At 45.8% G+C, this 20975-nt stretch overlaps 1 protein-coding gene across 3 annotated transcripts in view; it reads right to left on the reverse strand.

Moving 5' to 3' along the window:
• Positions 1-20975, reverse strand: part of CCND2 (cyclin D2) — a 39136-nt gene that overhangs the window by 3945 nt on the left and 14216 nt on the right. Inside the window, exons 4-5 of one of the 3 annotated variants that reach the window (XM_074589362.1) lie at positions 16585-16715; positions 1-263 (exon numbers count right to left, since the gene is read on the reverse strand). The exon at positions 1-263 is cut by the window's left edge and continues 3945 nt beyond it. In XM_074589362.1, the coding sequence (XP_074445463.1) occupies positions 108-263; positions 16585-16715 (287 nt within the window). In that variant the 3' untranslated portion in view covers positions 1-107. Of the gene's footprint in view, positions 264-3979; positions 5824-16584; positions 16716-20975 lie in introns of those variants that run through there. The other 2 variants (XM_074589372.1, XM_074589380.1) reach the window with 2 other exon arrangements.

Here is a 20975-nt window from a genome sequence, read left to right on the forward strand (position 1 = left end):
TACGTTCTATGTGGGAGCAGATTAAAAAAAAAAAAGATTTCACTCTAAAAATAGTAATAAAAATAAAAGGGCTGGGGGAGCAAGCGTGACTTTCTGTGCCGATGTCCTCACAGGTCGATATCTCTCACATCTGTGGGAGTGCTGGCCTGGTCCAGTTCATCCACCGTCTTAGAAGGATTGCTTTGCTGTTGCTGCCGCCGGACTTGCCTAAGGCTGTTTACTAGCACCGCCTCGATCTGTTCTTGACAAGCTTTAAGGCAGTCCTGGAGGACAGAAAGCAAATTGGTCTGTTAGTGGAGATAAGACGGGTATTTTTCCTTACTGAGCTAGTGGAAGTTGGAAGAGCATCAATCTGATATTCCCGAGGAGCGTCTGCCATGACAGAAAATAACCTTGAATTCTCACAAGTCATCACTGCGTACAAACTTCCTGGGTTGAAATGCTAACGCCAGCTAACGCCATCTTTATCAGACTCTCCAAGTCTTAATATTTCACCTGTCCTTGCTCATTTGTGTGGCCTTCTTGAGCAGGAACCCCAAGTGTTGCAAAAAAGGAAGGGTGGGGTATATGAATTTTTGCGTTCTGCAGTGCAGGGTTAAGTGACTTGGGTGGGTCTTCACCACTAAAACGCTGCATTTTTCTCCCGAAATAACCAACATGGGCTATACCAAGGTTACACAGATAGAAGCCCTTCAGTTTTACCGTCAAGCAAATTGATGATAAACCAAAGCCAGAGAGAAGTTCTGAGGTCCCTGAAAAAGCACAGTGCTCGTTGCTGAGTTTTTATCAGTCACGCATTTGGGTCCCCAAGGCAAAGGCAAAAGAAGGGTCTCCTTATCTATGAAAATTCACGCAAAGGGAAGGAACAACGCAGCCCCAACCACGCAGCCACATTCTCGTTCTCTGAGCTCATTCCAGCGGAGAAAAGTGATTTCAGCAGCAGAGGAGGAGGAGGAGGTGTAGGGTGTGCTCCCACACCTTCGCTCTGAGAGCAGGATTATTTTAGCAGTTTTACCGCAATAAACATGGAAGTATAAATAAAAAAATAAATGCAAAGGATTCACCACACTTAAGCCAGACACAGCGATGAAGACGGCGACCATTAAAATATCACGGATGTTCCACATTCTTGAGAATACACTGCAAGACCAAATAGTATGGTCATTTAAAAAAAATAATAATGAAGTGTGAGAAAACATTGACAAACACTTGGGTATAGCAGAAACTGAAAAATAAACCCCAAGCCATGACTGTATAAACACAATGCCAATTATGTGCAGCGTGCTGCAATTGTGAGTGTATCGATACGACACTGCGTAGGTGGGCAGGTGGTGCTACAATAAATGGCCTTTTCTAAAAGGAGCCCTGGGGAGTCCTTCTACACCACTGGAAAAGGTACTGACACTGCAAACTCACTGAAGCATGGGTCTGCGCAAGGGCTGGGTCTCTCTCAGACTTCAGGCAGTAGAGAAACGCAGGTTTTGGTGGTAGAAGAGTGGTACAGCAGAGTGTTTTAACTAGAGCCCTGGCAGCATCTGGCAGGGCCGCTGAGACCCCGGTATGAGCATTCCCACTTCCAGGCAGGGGAGCTGAGTAACAGAGCTGGGCACCGACCCCCCATGGGGTTCCACGGGCGCTTGTGTCAGCCCAGGAACCCAGGCTTGGGATGCGACTGCAACGCTGGGCAGCTGGGTTCCCACCGGCACCCCCCACTTTCTCTGCAAAATACCAGGCTGTCTGGGAGAGTCTGCCATATTCATGTATGCGGGTTTAATTTGTCATCCTAGCCAGACCGGGAAAACACGTCAAATGCAGAGTATCTGTTCCGCTGACGACATTTACGTTCGCGATGGGCGCAATTAGCTCCAGTGGGTCACGAACGCCCATTTTTCTTGGCTACCAGCCAGCAGCTGCTAGCTGCCAAATCATGTCCTCTCCTTGCTGTGAAACTGTCCTGCTTAATATAATGAAGCATCACAACCTTTCTCTGAAGCTGCATCTGCCAAAGGCAGGCCGTGAGGGATGGCTTTTCAAACTGACCCAGGAAAAAAAGGGACTGGATGAGATGCTGGCTATTACTAGGGACAAAAATATTCACAGTGATGTGGATCGCATCAGCTAAAGCCAGAGTGAGATGTTATCGAAATCTCCCGAGTTATCTGGGCAACCTGTGTGCAACCCGAGCCGGGAGTTTGCTCCCTCAGCACGGTGAGTAACACCACGGTGAAACAGAGGACCGGGCACGGCCACACAGAAAAACTCTGCTGCAACATCGCATGCCCTGTGGTGGCCAGACCGACCCTTCCCCGTGCTTGCCTTGTGTCCTGAGAGCCGGGGACTGTGGGACTGCCCTGGAAAAAGGAGCTGTGGTCAAGTTACCTGGCTTTCCCAAGTCTTAGTCGCCGGAGCTGAGCTTTCCTGTGCTTTACCCTCTGCCTCAGGCTGGCTTTTTTATGGAAGGGGAAAAACCGCAGCAAAAAAAAGTGCTGCTGCATCCAAGGAAAGGGTTAAGGAAAGCAAGTAATTTTACCAACATTAGCCAGCTCTTGAATCAAGTTTCCTATTGTTGTATTTTTTTGAGAAGATTAGGTATAATTAGAATTCGGCATGGCACATGGAGGTGTGTGGGGGGGTGTCACATACCTTTTGATATCCTCAAGAAACAGAGTCCAGGGTTAGACAAGACGCATGGCTCAAAAAACTGGGGTTTGTGTTCATTCAGAGCCCTGATGACGGAGGAGGTCTCTGCTTCAGAGGAAGGCAACGGCCCTCCCTGCCTGTACCTAAGCCCAGCCGAGCACAGCAGGGTCCCTGCAGGGGCGCACGGCAGTTCCCTGCCAGCCCAGGCACCCACGTTTCCCTCCTCTGGAAACCAGGTTATAGGGAAAATGGTATGTATGTACCCGCCTGCGCTCCCATCGGCTGGGGGCTGCTGTCTGCTGGAGTCCCGCTCCTGGAGAGAAGGGAAGATTTAGTGTCCCAGCTTGCTCGGCCCAGAGGAGGAAGCCTCGGAAGCAAGAGACCGAGGCAAATGCCTTTGAAGACGCAATAAAATGTGAGCATAGTGGATTCTCTGGTGAGGACATCCAGGACAGGTAAGCAAGATTTCAGCATGCCTCACCTCATGGGGCTCTTCCTTTCCTTTTAGCAAAAGGTAAGGAGAAGGGCTTCTCTCTCTGTTGCCACCTTCCTGCTGCTGCTGCCAAAGCTCATTTTTTTAAAGTTAAGAATATGTACTTTCATTTAACCAGGTAAACGTTTTATATAGCTGGGGCTTGCACTTGTATTATTGGGGGCTTAGTGATTTCCTAATACGGGAATTGGTTGTTTAACAATGGGAGCTGGACAAATTCCCCGGCCTTTCTTCCGACGTACCAACCTGGCAAAAGCTATCAGAAACTCAGATAAAGAAAATCCCCTGTTATTAGCTTAAGCGGGTTTTAGGTCCACTGCAAGCATTCACCTGTTTGTGAGAGGGCAATGGCAACAAGTCACTTCAAGGGTCACGGCATTTTCAAATGGAAGAGCAGTTTGGAGGGTCTTGTAACAGAATACACTCATAATGCACTTGGTTGGTTGTTGGGGTTTTTTTTTTGGTATAAGAAGCCTGTCTTTTTTTAATCTCTTCTGCTCAATTTCAAAATAGTATGTCCTTCTGAAAATAAGCCAGATTTTTTAAAAGCAGCTTCAGACTGGAGGGCTTAATGAGGCAACTTCCTTGCAGCCAGGCTTGGGGAAGGAAGGGTGGTGACATGCGGAACATAAGGCCTGAGCATCTGGAGCCAACTTCGTCTGTTTCTGAATAGCCTTATATATATGTGATCATTTACACTGTTATAAAAACTTCTGATGGTCAGTACGATGCTTCATTTAATGTATGAAGAGGCGAAAATCTCTAGGTAATCCTATAGAGCAATGGGTCATTTCTGCCGTCTTCACTTTGTACATAAAACCAATGAAGGTGCCCAGACTGGAATCGTCAGTTTGCATAGACTTTATTTCAGGCGGGAACCCACAGGCCACTGATTTATTTTTTCTGTCACATGTTAGCTCTGGTCTACACTTACGTTTTGAACTTAAAATAATGTACCACTGAATTCTTTAAAATAAAGAACACTATGGTGAAATGACCAGCACGTTGCATTCAGCACGGAATAGCTGCCCAAAAAAGTGTTGCTATTTGCATACTAAAACTCAGTTTTTTATTAGTCTGAGTAACACATTCTGTTTAATTAGCGTTGTCTATGAAGCATCCATTGAGGAGCTGAAACTGCCTGGTCAGCACCAACCAAAAATGGTGAAACCTTTACTTTGCAGGTTGTCAAGTTCTACAATCAAAATCTAGTAGTAAGGGGGGAAAAAAAAAAAAAGAAACCCCACCGCCAGGTTCATGAGGGAACCTCAATTATGCAGCAAAACCATCTGGAACACACCAGCCAATGCAGCCCAAACTCTCCAATACCGATGATGGAATTAACAAATTCGTCCACCCGAGGGTTGCGGCTGCGCGTTTGTTAATCCTGGCTCCATGCACTACCCCATCAGCCAGCCATCCTCCTTGGCTGAAGACCAGGCACAGGCCGGCGGCACCGCTTTCTGCCGAGGTGTTCGGGTTGCATGACGGGTTCTTACCGCGGCGGTAGCTGCGGGGCAACAGACGACACGCGGCAGGGCACAACGTCAGAATGCTGCAGGCAGATTTGAGCAACGCGCTTCACGCCGGATGAGATGCCCACTAAACCTGTCAACGGCTTTCTTAATAAACTGGAACTGGCGGAGGTAGTATACACCTGGCCAATGCGCCGTGCTCACACTCTATGACATGAAAACTCCTAAAATCACATATGCTGTGCACTTGAACCACTGTCTCGGTCCACTTTAAGACGTGCGAAGTACACCAGCTGGGTGGTAACCTCACAGGTGAAAGGAAAATAAAAAAAGAGTTTATTATGAGTATCTCACCAGCCCAATTGTCACAGTGTGAGACAGCAAGTGGCTTATTTTATAGACGGGGCTACCACTTCTGCTTGCTTTACTGGAACTTTCTGTCAATCCAAAGTTTGTGACACAATATAAAAAATACAAAAAACCTATCAGGACAAACAGCCCGGCCTTCCCATGACGCAGTGTTTTTAACTTCTCCAAGTTTCATGTGGATTTGCTGCATGTTTACATGTTTTACTGGTGGAGTTTCGTTTTGCAAGCTCCGGATAGCACTGACAAGAGAAAACTAAAGCTTTAAAAAACATATAAAGGGAAAAAAATATGAACTGCACTATTTTCAGCACATCTTCTTTGAAAGAACACTACAATATGCTGAAGTCATGGGCCTAGATTTTGCAATACAGTGACCGGGCTATTCCTTCAGAATATTGTAGTGTTGCCTGTGTTGATTTTATAAAAAAGTTTTTAAGTATGTGTCACATGGATCAACTTCCCCATTCTTCTATACGGTCTAGTAGTTTTAATGATTAAAATAGTTCAGGTACTTTCCATTCCATAGTTTTATTTTTACTTCAGCATGTACAGAACTAAAAAGGCAATTAACTTTTGGGTTTCTTTTTTTTTTTTCTGAACCTTTTTCATCCCTGGGTGATTTTACTAGCACACTTGAAATGCATTCGAAGGAAAAGAAATGCTTTTCTATGTCCGATGAGGAGTATTCTCGTGGCTTTGATGGAAATGCTGGCAGTGAAAATGACTGGAAGGAGGAATCAGCAGTGCTATGGCAGCAGGATCTACTTATTCGAGCCAATAATGATTGAGGATTTCTATTTCCATTCATTATAATCTTGAAGGTAAGCACAAGCACTAGGAAAGATCCTGCAGAATATTATATGTAGTTTATTTTCTTGAACTTTTCAACACCTCTGTAATATATATGCCCTATACTGCCCCCCAGCTTCCAGTTTTAAACCGATGTTTATAGCGCATTGGCAAGCTATTAGGGGAGGCATCCCGCTCAACTCAACCAACAGGCTCTCGCTTTGCGCTGCTCATTACTGGGATTTTCAGTCCTGACTGCTCCGAGCTCCAGGACTACCTCATCGTAACCCACGCAGCCTGTTGCCCGAGCTTTACTGAGTTAAACAGGTGCAAGACATCCTCTCCATCTTCCAAGATCATGACTGGACTGATAAATCAAAAAAAAAAAAAAGGGGGGGGGGAGGGACAAAAAGGCGGGGGGGGAGAGTATCAAAAAAAACATTTTATAGGTGTTATTACTAACTGGGCTTGGGTTTCTGCCATAGAATTTATCTAGCCATTTTCAAGTCTTCCTTGGCACCCCATCCAAACTGAAGCTGATAGATGGTACCTTTCTGATGACAACGGTCTCTGCATCAGATCCCGCAGCAACCGAGTAGCAGTTCACCACCTTTTCCATAAAGGAAAAGATCACTCCTGTCAAACGCTGATAGTGGAGGGCTATCACAAGAACGTAAACTATTTCAGCCATGCATCGTTTCTCCCTGTCTCCACTTTGAATCAATTCAGAGCTTCTGTGACCATAAGGGGACTTTGTCTGCCTACTGATTGCACCTACTCCCACGATGACAACCGCTCTAAAACAGATTTAAAGCACCAGAATTAATTTCACAGCCAGGCAGGGCCGAGAAGCGATCCACACTGGATCCACACTGGTCAGGTAACACCCAGGACTGATGGACCGTGTGGTCCTTGTGCCAGCAACCACCACGGCTTCGCCGCTCCCTGACGCCGGCAGGCAGGGAGGCATGCCCTGCAGAAGTGATGAATTTAGCTCTGGTCTCTTCCACGGTGCCTCAGGGCATAGCGCTTTTTGTATCGTGATTTTTAGATTCCCCTTTTGCATCTCAGTTTTGGTCTTGCCTTCGAGAAGAAATAAGAAAGCTTAGCCTAGCGAGCTTCCTAACGGGTACATGGAAACTGGTCTGAGCCTTGCAGTTGCCCAGCTTTTGCCCATCCAAGATGCCACTCATTCGGGAATACCAATACCCAGAGAAAATGCATTATGGTGGCATTTAAGGAAGAAATCAAGGACTGCAAAACTACTGCTTAACAAAGTTCCATTTTAATTCTGTTAAATTTAAATACCGCTTAACCATTGACAAGATCTCAGCTTTCTGGTGAGGTGCTGTGCATCAGCAACCACAGAACACCTAAAGGTCGGCACCAGCCAAAGCCTGATCCAGCTGAACAGCTTTGACCAGAGCAGTGAGAAACGACTGAAGACAAGGCGACACCATCCCCAAGCCCCTAGCTGGGACGCGTGGACATCCAGCTGCCAAGAGCAGAGCGTGGTAACCCGGCGGAGGTGGGCAGGGATGGGCACGCCTGCCCTCCCACCACAGCCCGAGCTGCGCCCAGCTCAGGCCAAGGGCATGGCGCAGCCATGAAATCCTCTGCAACGCCACTGCTGAGGACAATCCCGCTCAGTGACCGAGTGGGACATTTCTCAAGGGCTTTCAAAAGCCAAACTGCAACCCTACTCTCCTTTACAACCAGCAGCAGCAGAATAACAGTACAGCTGTTGTTACACATAACATATGCATACAAATGATGCAAAACACCGAGCTATAACTCTACCGGATACTTCTTGCTGCTCCTGCATTTCCTGACCAGACTTAGGAGCCTGGATCTAAACCCTGGGTTTCTTCGCTGAGCGCTCAAAGTCCCAAAGCTGGGAACGCTGCAAAAGCCTTCTGGCATTTTTGTGTTCAAGGGTGGTTGGTTTTCCACATATAGATTAATTACTTCACAAAATTACTTCACAAATAACTGTTAACGCCCCCGATCTCTTCCTCTTTCTTAAAACTAATTGCAAAAGGGAAACCAGAAAACCAGGACTGTTTTTAGGTGCAGGACCTGGTATCATAAATGGGAAGGATGCTGGAGATATGTGAAGTGACAATACCGCTCACCGATCATGTATGCATTGCTTGGATAATCTAAGAAAGCAGCAATCACACATGCATTAAAGAGTCAGGATTTACATAAATTCCAGCGTGGAACGTGTCATCTGCACTCCTAAACACAAAAGACGGCTGGATTCCTCCGCTGGTTCACATTTAAGCCCCAATTCAAACCTCTCCAAAGCACATGCTTCATTGTTGACATAAACAGGGATTCCTTCCCAAAGCGGGGCCTTCGTGTGCCGAGCGCTGGCCTTTAGCTTGCCGACGTTCTCCAAAACAAGAGCCTGAAAAGCTGCTGTGGGAATATCATGCCCATTTACTACATTTACTGTATCTCAGTGATCTCACATCTAATGGACACAGTTTAAAAACAGAAATATTTTCCCTCTTAAATGTGTCTATTTTTGCTACTGTAACAGAGAGCATCAATTACAGATAAGTGTCTATGTCTCTGTTTTTCTATCTGCAAGTACAGAAAATAGTAATTTGCTGTTCCAAAGGACGTCTCGCTTTAAAAAAACAAATTAAAATCTTATCTATGCCAGAATTTCTCCACTTACTATTGCTACAATATCGTAATAATGCAATATATAAGATGACTAACATTAAGCATCTGAAAGATGGCATGTTTTTCTCTGCAATTTTTCGGTCTTTTCAGCACTTTCAACAGTGTACTTTCTAGATTCAGTTCCACTGTTTGCTTCAACAGTCAGTCTGTTGGTTTCCTGTTGCTCATGTGGGTATTTCTCATAGCAACAGGAGAGAACAATGTTTTCAGAGCTGGAAAAAGTGACAGTAAAGCCAAAACGCTGGCAGGGCAATCCAGGGCCAGATGCCATGCTCGAAATTCTACTCCCTGCTTTAACATGACTTGGGATTTCAAGTTGATCACCTCTCTCTAACAGGTATACTTTGCAAATGTGAAAAGCTGTGAACTTACCTTGCCGTAAAAAAATGCCACCAGCGTTAACTGAAAAAGGGGATTTAAAAAAAAAAGCTGCAACAACCCGGCTACGTTCTAGAAAGCTGGATGAGCTAAGCAAGGATCCCCCGCCGGAGATCGGGGGCAAGGCTCGGACTGGACTATCTACGGCCAGCCCGTGAGCTCCTCCGGCGGCGATGCTGGGGCTGCGGAGCCGGTGCCTCGGGGGGCCTGGCTTCCTCCGCGTGCTGGCCGAGGCTGTATTTATGAATGGATCTGACGGAACTCCGCCATGAGCCCGCGGTGTAACTGCATCACCCCATTGTTGCTACACACGCACAGCACTCACTGGGGAACAAAAAGCTGAATGAAGCGGAGCAGCTGCCAACTCAGGCAAAGACAACTTAGGAAACTATCTCATTCTTCCTTTCTTTTGGAGGCTATTTTGTCTGTTGTTTCCTTGCATACAAAATGTGGTCTGCAACAAATAAGGCAGGATAAGATACAGCAAGTCCTGTTACTCGGTTCCAAAACCACAGGCCCTAAGCACTACAAAAGAGGGGATAAATGGTGTATGTGCTGTAGGGACAATGTTCAAATGCTATCCATTCAAGATAGAATTCCATGATTTTATACTGCGGCTCAACAGAAACTGAATTCTTCAGTGTGGTGGTTCTGAACGTTGTTTCTGTGCAGAAATTTGCAGGGATCTTTATGAAGGGGCTTTTCAGACCTTGGGGGGAAAAAAAAAAAATCGCAGCACTGACACATGTAGCACATTTAGGTGGAGATATTTTAAATGCCATTTATTATGGATCCAGTCTTCAAAACAGCCCGACTCCACATTTTCAAGGGCCCACAGCCAACTGTTTCGACAAGACTTTAAGAAAAGCATGGTTCCTTTTTTTCTTTCTACCTCAGGCCCTTAAATATGCTTTGGATTTTCAAAACAACTCAATACACAACAGTTCCCATCTGGGAACAGACTTTTAAAAAGGACTTGTGCCCACGTACAGACCTACATGTCAGCTCTGCCTGAAAACCTTTTACCTGATGCTGATGCTGGGGAAGACAAATCCTTTTGTCATCCGGATGCAACCGTGAGAGCTGGGCTCTAGGAAGAAGATTCTCCTTACGTGCACATACAATCCTCACTACCGCGCAGAGTGAACCTGGCTAGCCCTTCTGGTGGCTACGGTGCTGCAGAGTTCATTACACAAACAGCTATTAACCAGCTTAATTTGGGATCTAACCTTGCTAGCTTTTGCCAATGATGTAAGCCTGAACACATTTTTAATACGGGATAATCATTTCTATGTTTCAGTGCACTCAGCCTCATAGAAAGAGGTTGGAAGGGACCTCTGGAGGTCACCTAACACAACCTTCTGCTCAGAGTAGGGTTACCTTTAAAACTTAATTGCGTGCCCAATTCTCACTGAATATAGCCTACAAAATTCTGGCCCAAGGTGCTTTGTAACAGGTAAAGACCTCACCTACCCACACCTGCAGTAGTTTCTTGAGCTCCTCAGAAACCTTAATGTATTTCTCCTCCACAAGAAGATCCGGGGTACCAGGGAATGGAAGGGCTCAGGACAGACTCAAGGGAGATGCAAGCAGTAGCCAGGCCAGGGCATGCACGTCCCACATGATCTGTGAGAAGGCTCCCAGGCATGGCCAGAGAGACGGTTTCCAGATGCAGGGCCAGCGAGCTGACACACTGAGCTGACGGCTGCTCCTCCAGGAAGTGAGGAGATAGATTTGCCCCAGACAGGTCTGTGGCAAAGCAGAATATGGACCGCAAGGTCTTAAAATGTGCCCTACTTGTTCAGCTATCCTTCCTCACATCCCGTAATTGTACACGGCGGGGATGTTCGCATCCTCCTCTGAAGCATCTGGCTCCACCGGGGACAGGATACTGCGCACACTGGAGTGCTGGTCTGGGATGCTGTGGAAATTCCTGACTTCCCGAGCTGTTTATTTTTCCATTGCAATGACCCACCAAGAGATGCACAGAGAGCTCGGCGCGCTTCCTGTGAGTAGGTCTGTTAACTCTTTGCACACCAGCCTCTCCTCTCCTCTTCAAGAAACGGCAAAGGATATATTCCCACCCTCCGGCAGCAAAACGGCTTGGACGTCCCCATCCTGCAGAGCTCTGTGAAGCTGTGTGGGACTAGCTCTTGACGACTCTTTGGGACAATAACGGACAGAAAAGGCAATTCAGAAATACCACGCAGAGTGACTTTCACTACCCATAAGGCTGCTGAGCTTCTCCAATTCTCCAAGAGTAGCTCCCTGGTGTTTATTTTGGTAGGTGGAAGGAGTAATGAAACCGAGGTTTGCACGGCCGCGTTGTCACTGTCTCTTCAGACTGCGATTCAACCTTCACCAAACGGCCCAGGGCAGCTATTTATCAAAAATAACTGTTATGCCTAGAATGACACTGGCAGGATGCCTTGTACCATCATCTTGTCTGAAGTCTGGAGCGCTGCTATGGATTCACACAAGGAGAGCTGACACCAATGTGTTTTTGAAAGAAACACTCGTGTGTTGGTTGTCTGCTTACCCAACAGCTGGGTTCTAAATTAAATGCTGTTTACTAATAACATATTTTTGGTCTCATTCTTAATGAAACATCCATTAAAAACATTATAGCACTAAATGCCAAACTCTAGTCTCAGTTACACCACTGTAAATCTAAAATAACTCCACTGACTTCAGCCTCTTGGTTTATGCTGCTATTTCCTAGCAAACAGATAGCACCCTCAAATTATCATTATAAAACAGTAAAAGTTCAGAAGAGCTCATTGCAGTTAAGCTGCATCAGGATTTCATTATCATTCTCTATTTTAATACCCTTGTATCTCTGAAGCTGAAATTTTTCATGCTTCACCTCAGACGGTGACATTTTTTGGAAAGCCAATGAGAAAGTCCCATCATTTCTTTCCATGCTAAGCAATCATGCGCTCCTAAAAAAAAAAAGACACAGAAGCACCCCAGGACCCTCTGGACCTCATCTCTATGCTGTTTCCTGTGGGCTACCAGGAGGCACGGAGCGGGGACAAAAAGTTTTCTCTCTGCAGAGCGGTAATTTCTGTGAATTCCCTCCTTTTCCACCGCACGATGCTCCTGAAGCCTAGGAGCTCTCGTTTCGTCCTCTTCCCCAACCTCCCCTTTGAAAACAAAATCATTCACACAGTGATGATGAATTAATTGTGTTGCTGCAGGAAGAGCTCTCAGGCATCAGAAATTAGGAAGTGAGAGAACTGAAGCTGTTCATTCAACTTCAATTAAGTCCCAGCGTAAAATATGTTACAATAGTCTTTACTCTTCATGAACACAGCCTTGGGCTAACTCTTACACAATCCAGCCAGTACATTTTTTCCAACAATACATTTTACAGATGAGGCTGGTATTAGTACCTATTGCTAAGACTGCCTGATACTTCTCTGAGACCTTCTTTTCAGTTGCTTATCTCTCTCTCAAGCTTTAACATGTGAGATGAAATTTTCCAGTCCTGGGCCCTGGCTCCAACCCACAAGTCACAGGGAAAGCATCTACCAAAATATTTCTCCTGTTTCCAAACAGCTGGCTAATGAAAAATACATTATTTTGCCCAAGTTAAAAATTATGGCCACCTTTGGTTGGGCTGAGACTTCAAAGCTTGCAGAAGACAGACTTTTTAGTTACAGCCACCTCTGTCACAACAACAGGAACATCTTGAAAAAATGAAAGCACCTCTAACCTCTGCAAAGACTTAAAATTTTTTAGTGATTAAATTATCCAGAAGCACCTTTTGTCCCAAGCATGCCCGGCGTCGGGGGTTGTGAGACTCTCTCCTGAGCGGTCTGTGCTGTGGTGGGCTGAGACCAGGAGCAAAGGGAAGACAGCTTGTCTCTACCCAGTGCCGACAGACTCTTGGAGAGGATGTCACCAGTAAAATGTTAAGAGTTCTTTGTTATTTGGGAAGAGTGATTTTTGGTTTTGTTTTTGGTTTTTTTTTTTCCCAGAGGCATATATGGTCAGCCAAATTTGGTAAGATTTTCACCAGGATGGCAAAAAGCAGATTTCTGACAAAAAAAAATCTGCTAAATTTCAAAGAAAAGGCGCAAAGAAATTTTCAATGCAAAACCCACCTTTTTTTCTTCTAACCACTCAAGAACTACTAAGCTGTTTTGGCACGTATTTTCCCTCAGAATAAAACAATCGGGACAGAAACATTCAGCACGAGAGATAAAGTTTGTCCAATCTGCAAGATGCTGCGAAAAGGCCTCATACTAAGGAGTGCTGAGATGCCTGGGAAAGCTTCAAGTATCTCCTATAATAAAGAACATGAGCTTTAAGTGTGTATCAATAAATATCAAATCAAGAGAACCGAGAAAAAACTCCCAAGAGAGGAAGTCAATTAACATGGGCTCTACCAGACCAAGGAGAAAGAAAATTCCACCGGAAAGACACCCTACTGTGACTTTTCTTCTGCCATAGAATCATAGAATGCGTTCGCTTGGAAGGAACCTTTAAAGGTCACCTAGTCCAACCCCCCTGCAGTAAGCAGGGACATCTTTAACTAGATCAGATTGCTCAGAGCCTCATCAAGCCTGGCCTTGACAAGCCTTTACCAACATCCCCGGTACGTGAACCGAGCATGGGAAGAGTCAGCTGGGATCCTGATTCAAGCAGGGCTTCACAGCTGAAGCAGCAAAGCACTCGCCAGCAACCAGCAACAAACACATGGAGAGATGCAGTAGGAAAACACGTGGGTGTGATTTCCCCCGTAAGGAGCATCTATGCAAGCGAGCAGCTGCATCTAGCTTTGTGAGATCTTCTGAACATGGCCCCATGCATGAAGCTGGCCAAGGAACAGATTACTGTGGCAAGGACCGCATCAGGAAAGGATGCTCAAAATCTCTTTGCTAGCAAAAATGATAGGTGAAGGAGGGAAATGGTCTTCCCTGTGACCAGGGAATTGAGGCTAAGTATCTTGCAAGGTCCCAATGACATAACCCTTGTGGCTCACGTGTTGAGCTCACTTGCCCTCACCTAAGAGCTGAGTATTGTCAGCACCATGCTGTCACCGCAATGCAAACCTGCCCATGCCAAAAGAGAGCAAGGAGGGATAAGACCCTTGTGACTGCACAGGGAAACTCTTAGAGAAGATGAAGAACTACCCTGAAAACCCTCTGGCATCTCCAGAAAGACAGAACCCAGGTACTTCATGATTGATCAAAACCTACCAAACCCCTCAAATACAGCAGCATGGGATACCTTCGCATTATCCTTCTGACAAGTGCTAAAATACTGTGGAAACAGTATCAGAAGTTTGTCTGGAGCTCACCAACATGGGGAACATGGTCTACTGATGGAAAGACTGCATCGTTCCCATTCTCATTTGTGTTCCCATTCCATACTCCACACTGTCGTTCCCTTGCTCTCATCGTTATCCTTGTCCTGCCGACTACCAAGTCAGTCCAGTGGGCTGCAATTTCTATAGCTGTAGTACAAGAAATTCCCAGACAATGATGGTTACAGATACCCTTCTCATCCCCATCTCCCCCTGTGGTCCTGCCCTATGCCACCGTGCACAGCTCTCTCAGCTGTTTGTGAGGCTGTCCTTGGACATCTATCAGCGAACTGACCCGACTTAGAAACCAAACACGCTCCCCTGACCCCCCAACTCTGAAACCACAACAAGTGGTCCTTCCCCCTTCTTTAAGCTGGATCAGTTCCAGGATGGGTTCGAAACACAAGGATATGAACAGTTGTGTGGGCAGGCATGAGCAAAAACAAGCATGAAAATCATCAGCAGCGAAGCAGGAGCACCTTCATCTTGCATCATCGTATAACAAGGAAAATTGTAGCGGTGGGGCACCAAACTTTCAGACACCCCATGGAAGTTAAGACATGGAGTTAGACAAGAAGCTTTTAGTGGCTAGCACCCTTTTCCTAATTCTGTGGACAGCCTTGGCTGAAGACAGCACCTTTGCTGACAAGCCGTTAGTCTCTCCCTAAATCCTCCACCTGGTTTCTAACGTCCCTCTCACATCTGCCCACTTGTCTTAAGAGTCCTCCCAGATGTTTTGCTGGAAGCAGCATCCAAAACTCATCATGTTACATCCAGTCAGACAAACATCCAAGGAGAAAATTTCATTCAGCCAATATCAGCACCAGTAATGGATAATTCTTATTATCCGCATAAATGAAGTAAACTTAATGGCTTTACCCAGTCTAAATGTAACAACTGCACAAATAAGCTTTGTGCAATACCTGCACCAGGCCATGCAGCCTGACTTGTTATATAGGATTATTCTTCTTGCACGTTCTTGCTGCTTACTGTAATGCATCACCACTGTTTCTCCACACTTATAAAAACAGACACGGAAGAGCAACTACCTGTGTAAAATTTTCATCTATGCTAAATAAATGTATGTTAAATTTCTGCAGCTGCTTGATTTACATTATAAGCATTCAGAATTGGAAATGTTCCTTTTTCTGTGCAAAACTCAGTTCCAATAAAAAAGAAATGGGAAGCCCCAGAACTGCACTTGAAAATTAGGACCAATATGACTGAAAGAAAAAAAGAAATAGCTAAATTCTTTCCTTTTTGTTGAACTGGACTATTCCTTTTTAACCAAAACGTAGAACATTTGTTGGAAAAAACAAACCTTCTTTTGACAATGTTATCACAGACCTTATGCGCGGTGTATATTTACTGTGCGAAGCAAAAGCAATAAAAGGATTTATATAGTTAGCACACGTTAAGGATGATGCACTGGAAACTGATACTTTTATGGTAAAAAAAAAAAACCAAACATGAGCTTATTAGTGGCCTGCATTTCAGAAAGCCTCACTCATTTTCTTTCCTTTTGAGTGGATTTCATCATGGCAGAACACGTCAGCTTCACAAGAGATGAAACTCCTGTTTAACCACAGACCAAGCAGTTTGGATTTGCAGGAGCGTAAGCTCTCCCCGCAGCGTCCCACCGGCACAGGGATGCAGCGGGAGAGGCACCAGCCCTGGGGGAAGGCACCCTGAGTGCTCCTTTCAGCCCTCCCAGCTTTCTGCTGAGACTGCCGAGCACAGCTGCCAGGTTTGGGTTTTTCTGATGTCCCCACTGGAAGCCAACCCCCGATCAGCAAACTCGCTTTTGAGTGAGCTTGAGCCCCACTGAACTGCCATCGGATTCACCGCTCCTACGGCCGACAGGACTGTCTGAGAAGCCAAGAAATGCCCTTGGTGGGATGAGCTTAGTGAAAACCCAAACAGCCAGGGTTACGCCTGCCTCACATTGTGCCAGTGCCGGGGGATTAGCTCATTACTCACTTCCTCCAAGTGAAGGATTTTTAAATGACACCTCAATGAGGACCCCAAGAGCAGTTTCAAGGTTGTGAACACAGGACCAGTGCACATACTGGTTTACCTTACACCCCAGGGGATGCTGTCTCCCTGCTCGCCCCGTCGCCCCGGGGCAGCACCCAAGGTGGCTCCCCCCTATAACAAGCCTGACCATCAGCCACAGAAGGCAGAGCAGGCTCTCCCCACCAAGCTGCTGAACAAGGCGTGAATGAAAATTGATCCCAGGGGAGGCCAAGGATCTTTGGACATCCAAAGCACTGCAAGCAAGGTGCCATCTCCACAGCTGCAACCCACTTGCTCCGGGAGCTTCCCCCCACTTTGCTCCACTGGGCTTTCAGGATAAAGCTGGGCTTGATAGCGCGGCTCTCCACTGCACCCTCAGAGGTGAAAGGAAAAGAGGAATGCGGGACACTCACCACATCTATGTTTGTGATCTTGGCCAGGAGGTCCGTGAACCTGTCCCCGTCATTGAGCTGAAGGCCACAGATGGCTGCTCCCACACTTCCAGTTGCTATCATTGACGGCGGGTACAGGGCAAAGTTAAAATCTGCAAGAACAGATCTCGGAATTAGTCCAAGTCCAGACCAGAAAAGCTGCAAAACATCAGAGGCAGGCAACATAAAAAAAACCACACCCAAGAATAAAAAACAGGGAAGTAGAAGAAAGGGAAAAGTGCCACTCTTTTTGGTCCAGCAGAGCTCATTAGTCACACTGCTCATCACAAGCAGTCAAAGGAAGGGTAACAGATCTGCAAATTAAAATGGAAATGTGGTTCGGTCTTTTATTTTCACTGATGCATAAAGTAAACCTGGACAATTTTTAATAGTCTTTCCTTAGTTTTAAAGAAAAGGAAAGAGAAGAAGGAGGCCTTCTGTAATTTATGTCAGAAATTTGGGTCTCAGTCACATTAGAGCTCTCTGTGTAACTGGAAAACTAACTGGAACACGGTATCACAAAGGACCAAACTGAGATTTTTAGTCACGTCAATGTTTAAAGACTTAATTAACGCGAGCATTTAAAGACCTGTCTGGGAAAGAGATTTTAATTAACAATTCATCTTTATCACCTTTGCAATTAGGAAGCAAGAACACTTACAGCCCACAGCTACATAATCAAAGAAAAAACAAAGATCACATTTGTCATTACTACTATTTCTTAATAAACAAGTTCAAAATACATTTAAAAACTTCCTCTCACATATCTGCAGAGATCAGGAGAGAAATGAAAATAAAACCAAATGTTCTTGTGACCTTTATAAGGCCACTTTATGGTTTATGATACTGCCATCAGCACTGGCTTATTGGCATGTCTTACTAAATACCATTTCAAGGAGATTTTCTTGGTTACCGATAGCTCCCTAAAATTAAACTTAGTTTGCAAGTTGTTTGGTTCAACAATAACTCATTAACAAACCCATCTCTACCAGTTTTCAGTCGGGGGGACTGAAGGAGCAGGAAGAGGCAACTCAAGTAATATTTAATATGAAATAAACCGCCATCAATATATTCAGCCTTTTTGTAGAAACAGATTGTTACAGAAAACTGCCCTTCTGTTACGGGCAGATCCCAAGCCTTCTCTCTTCAGCTAGCACAAATTCTGTAACCCTCTTGATGCCTGCGTAACCACTCAAGTTTTACACACATGAAGAGTTGTTCTCGGCCTCCCAGACTCTGAGCTGGCAGATACTGCAACAGCTGTGGAGACGGTATGTTCTTCTCCGGCATGGAATATGTCCCTGGGACCCATGAGGAATGAAGCAGCCAGGTAAGAATGGGACTCAGGTCATAATGGTCATCTAGACGGACCGGAGAGGAAATGTTAGAGGAGGGGAGAGAAAAGGAGGAGCTGAAGCCCTCCTGCCCCATCCCCTGGAAGTGTTCAAGGCCAGGCTGGATGGGGCTTTGAGCAGCCTGGTTGGGTGGGAGGTGTCTCTGCCCATGGCAGGGGGGTTGGAACTAGGTGATCTTTAAGGTCCCTTCCAACCCAAACCATTCTACGGTTCTATGATTCTATGACTCTATGAAACCCTGACATGCGTTTACCTGTCTCACGAAGCCACTGGGAGATGACCACCTGCATGCCCACCATTGCATGCTGCTGAAGCCCACTGTCCTTCCTACCAGGGGAGCCCAGCAGACATCACGCTCTGACAAACACTTCTGAAGTAGCAAGTTGCCGCCGACAGAAGCAATGAATATGGACTGCCGTTATTATAAAAATAATAATTATGCACTACTGTAATAGTAAGAACCCACTGTACATAGGAAAGTTGATGATCTTGGAAATAAAGTTATATTGCCCCCACTAATGAGTGCATCAGTAGGAGGGCCCTGATCTTATCTACTTATCAGTGTGGGGGACAGCCCTGACGATGCTGATCTTGGCACACGCCAAGGTAACAGGAATTGCGCTCCCACTATCAAAATCACTTCCACGTTTACCTTATGTGGATTTACACACACAAGGCAAGGGCTAGCCCCATCCAGCCTGTAAACGGATGACCAGGGAAAACAGATAACGCTACCTGATACATGGCACGTGCACTCCCCACAAAGCCTGCCCTGTACCCAGTGCCTCAGCCTGTGGTTGCACTTGCCATCAGGCCATAAATACAGAGGGATTTTAAGCCCTCGAAACGGTCCTCATTTTATGCTATTTTGCTGGGGGGTGGGGGCGGGGGGGTGCCCAGCCCTCGGCTCTGGGTGACTGCTGTAGCAGCTCGTTCCTGTGGGTTCACCTGGTAGCTAGTGGCTCCACGGAAAAAGTGTGATTGACAGGCCACCAGTTTACAAAGTCCGATACGAAAAGCAGGAATGGTTAAAGAACTCGGATAAAGAGAGGTTTTTATAAAGGCTGTACGTGTTTATGTCCAGAGTCTTGTCCTGGTCCATAGAGGAAACAACAAACGTGTGTAATATTTAAGAACGTTCAAACATTTATGAAGAGGCCTAGCATCCCCAAAATCTGCTCTCATCTACATAGAGAAATTCATCAGCAATTGCATTAATTTCTTTAGAAAAGGGATAAATTAAAAAAGACTACTACCCCAAAATCTCCATGGGACTGTTTCTCCTCTTGTGCACACTGCATTTGCTTGGGTTTGCAAACCCCATGTGCTTGCATTGGCATGAATGAGGCTGCACTTGGTTGGGATGCGACTCCCGCATTCCATCTTCGGACTTACCAAATCATCTCCTAGTTATGCACGGGCACTACGGATGGCAATGGACTTTACATAATTTACTCCTCTTTGTCCCGAGTTTCAAGGAAGACGTAGTAAAAAGATGATGTGAAACCTCTCAAACTCTGCTGGCGTTTGGACAGTCCCTGTGGAAGCTACAATGCAGTGGGTGAGAACGAAAACCTACCCGCTCCCACCCCTCATTTGAGCCAGCAGCAGGGAAAAATGGACCCACTCGGAAGCCCGGATGGACCCACACCCTCATATCTGATCACTGAGTCCCCACAGATCAGCTTCACCCAGCCCCGAGTGGCTGGTGGGGAGGACCCACGGAAGAGTGAGCTCCTGCATCCCGCACCCAACGCTCAGCATCGCCCAGGCTTGACGGGCTGAGAGAAGGACACAGCTCCAGCCTGCCCCCAGAACTTCCTTGCCTCCTTCACATTATCCAAACGCCTGTTTTCTCGTGGCTGATTTTATATCTACTCCCAGAAACCGTCTTCCTAGGAAGCTGAATAAAGAGCCACAGTGCCCCTGCCAACTAGCACTGCTGTAGGTCTGCTTCCACGTGGGGTCACATGAGAACACTTCTATGCCCAATAACCTTGTTAGTTCCCTTAATGTCATTCATAATGCAAATGAGACAGCGAGCGAATGGCCAGAGGCCCGGAGTGACTAAAGCTCAGCATCCAGAAAGTCTTACATTGCCTCTAGCTCTAAACTAACTTCCCTCCATAACAAGCACCATAAACTTGGCTATCAAAGCTACACATGCCCAGTCTTTGTTGTACAACAGGCAGCGATTTGTATCACTGGGTTCTATTTTTAGCATATTAATTAACTACTGCAACTGGTGAGGCAAGTGTCTCCAACTGGAGAGTGTGGCGCCATTGTCTGAAGTCATCACCTCATCTCGCGCTATTGAAAATCATGGCAGTGACCCTCCTGCTGATATGAATTTAACCTGACATGCCCACAAAGGGGTGGGGGGTGGTGCACCAATTTTGTGCACATGGTTCTCCACATCACCCTGGACCCTATTAGTGTGGAAAGAGCTCATTGAAAGAAAAGAAGCCACATTGTGCTGGGCCACCTAGAGGGTTGAATAGAAAAGGCTGAGGAAAAGAGCAGGCAGTGGAATAAAGGCCGTAATTAACATATTTCCATATTCAAGCAAAGCAATAACTACGTGAAAAGTTTGTCAAGGTGCAATGAAAGCATAAATATTAAGTACCGTATCTGAGGGGATGCAGAATCCCCCTCTGAGCCCCTGACATTCCATCGAGAAATTCGAAACAAGCTTTTTACGCGTTATTTTCAATTATAGAACTCTGTCCCTGCTTCCCTCATGATAACAAGCCAAGTTCTGCCATCCTCACTCAGTTTCCACCCAGGTAAAACTGCCCCCAGAACTAAGTTATATAAGCTTGCCCTGAGATTTAAAAAAAAATAAAAATAAAAAAAATAAAAGAGGGAGAGCGAGGACTTAAACATTCAACTCTAAAATATACGCTTTTACTTTAAATTCTTGTTGGAGATGATGAACCTTGAATTACAGAGGGAATGTTGCAAAAATCACTTCTTACTGGACACCTGAAGCAAAGCTATGGGTTAAATCCTTCTTTT

The sequence above is a fragment of the Larus michahellis genome, chromosome 1, assembly GCF_964199755.1.
Source record: "Larus michahellis chromosome 1, bLarMic1.1, whole genome shotgun sequence".
In the NCBI taxonomy this organism is placed as follows: Eukaryota; Metazoa; Chordata; class Aves; order Charadriiformes; family Laridae; genus Larus; species Larus michahellis.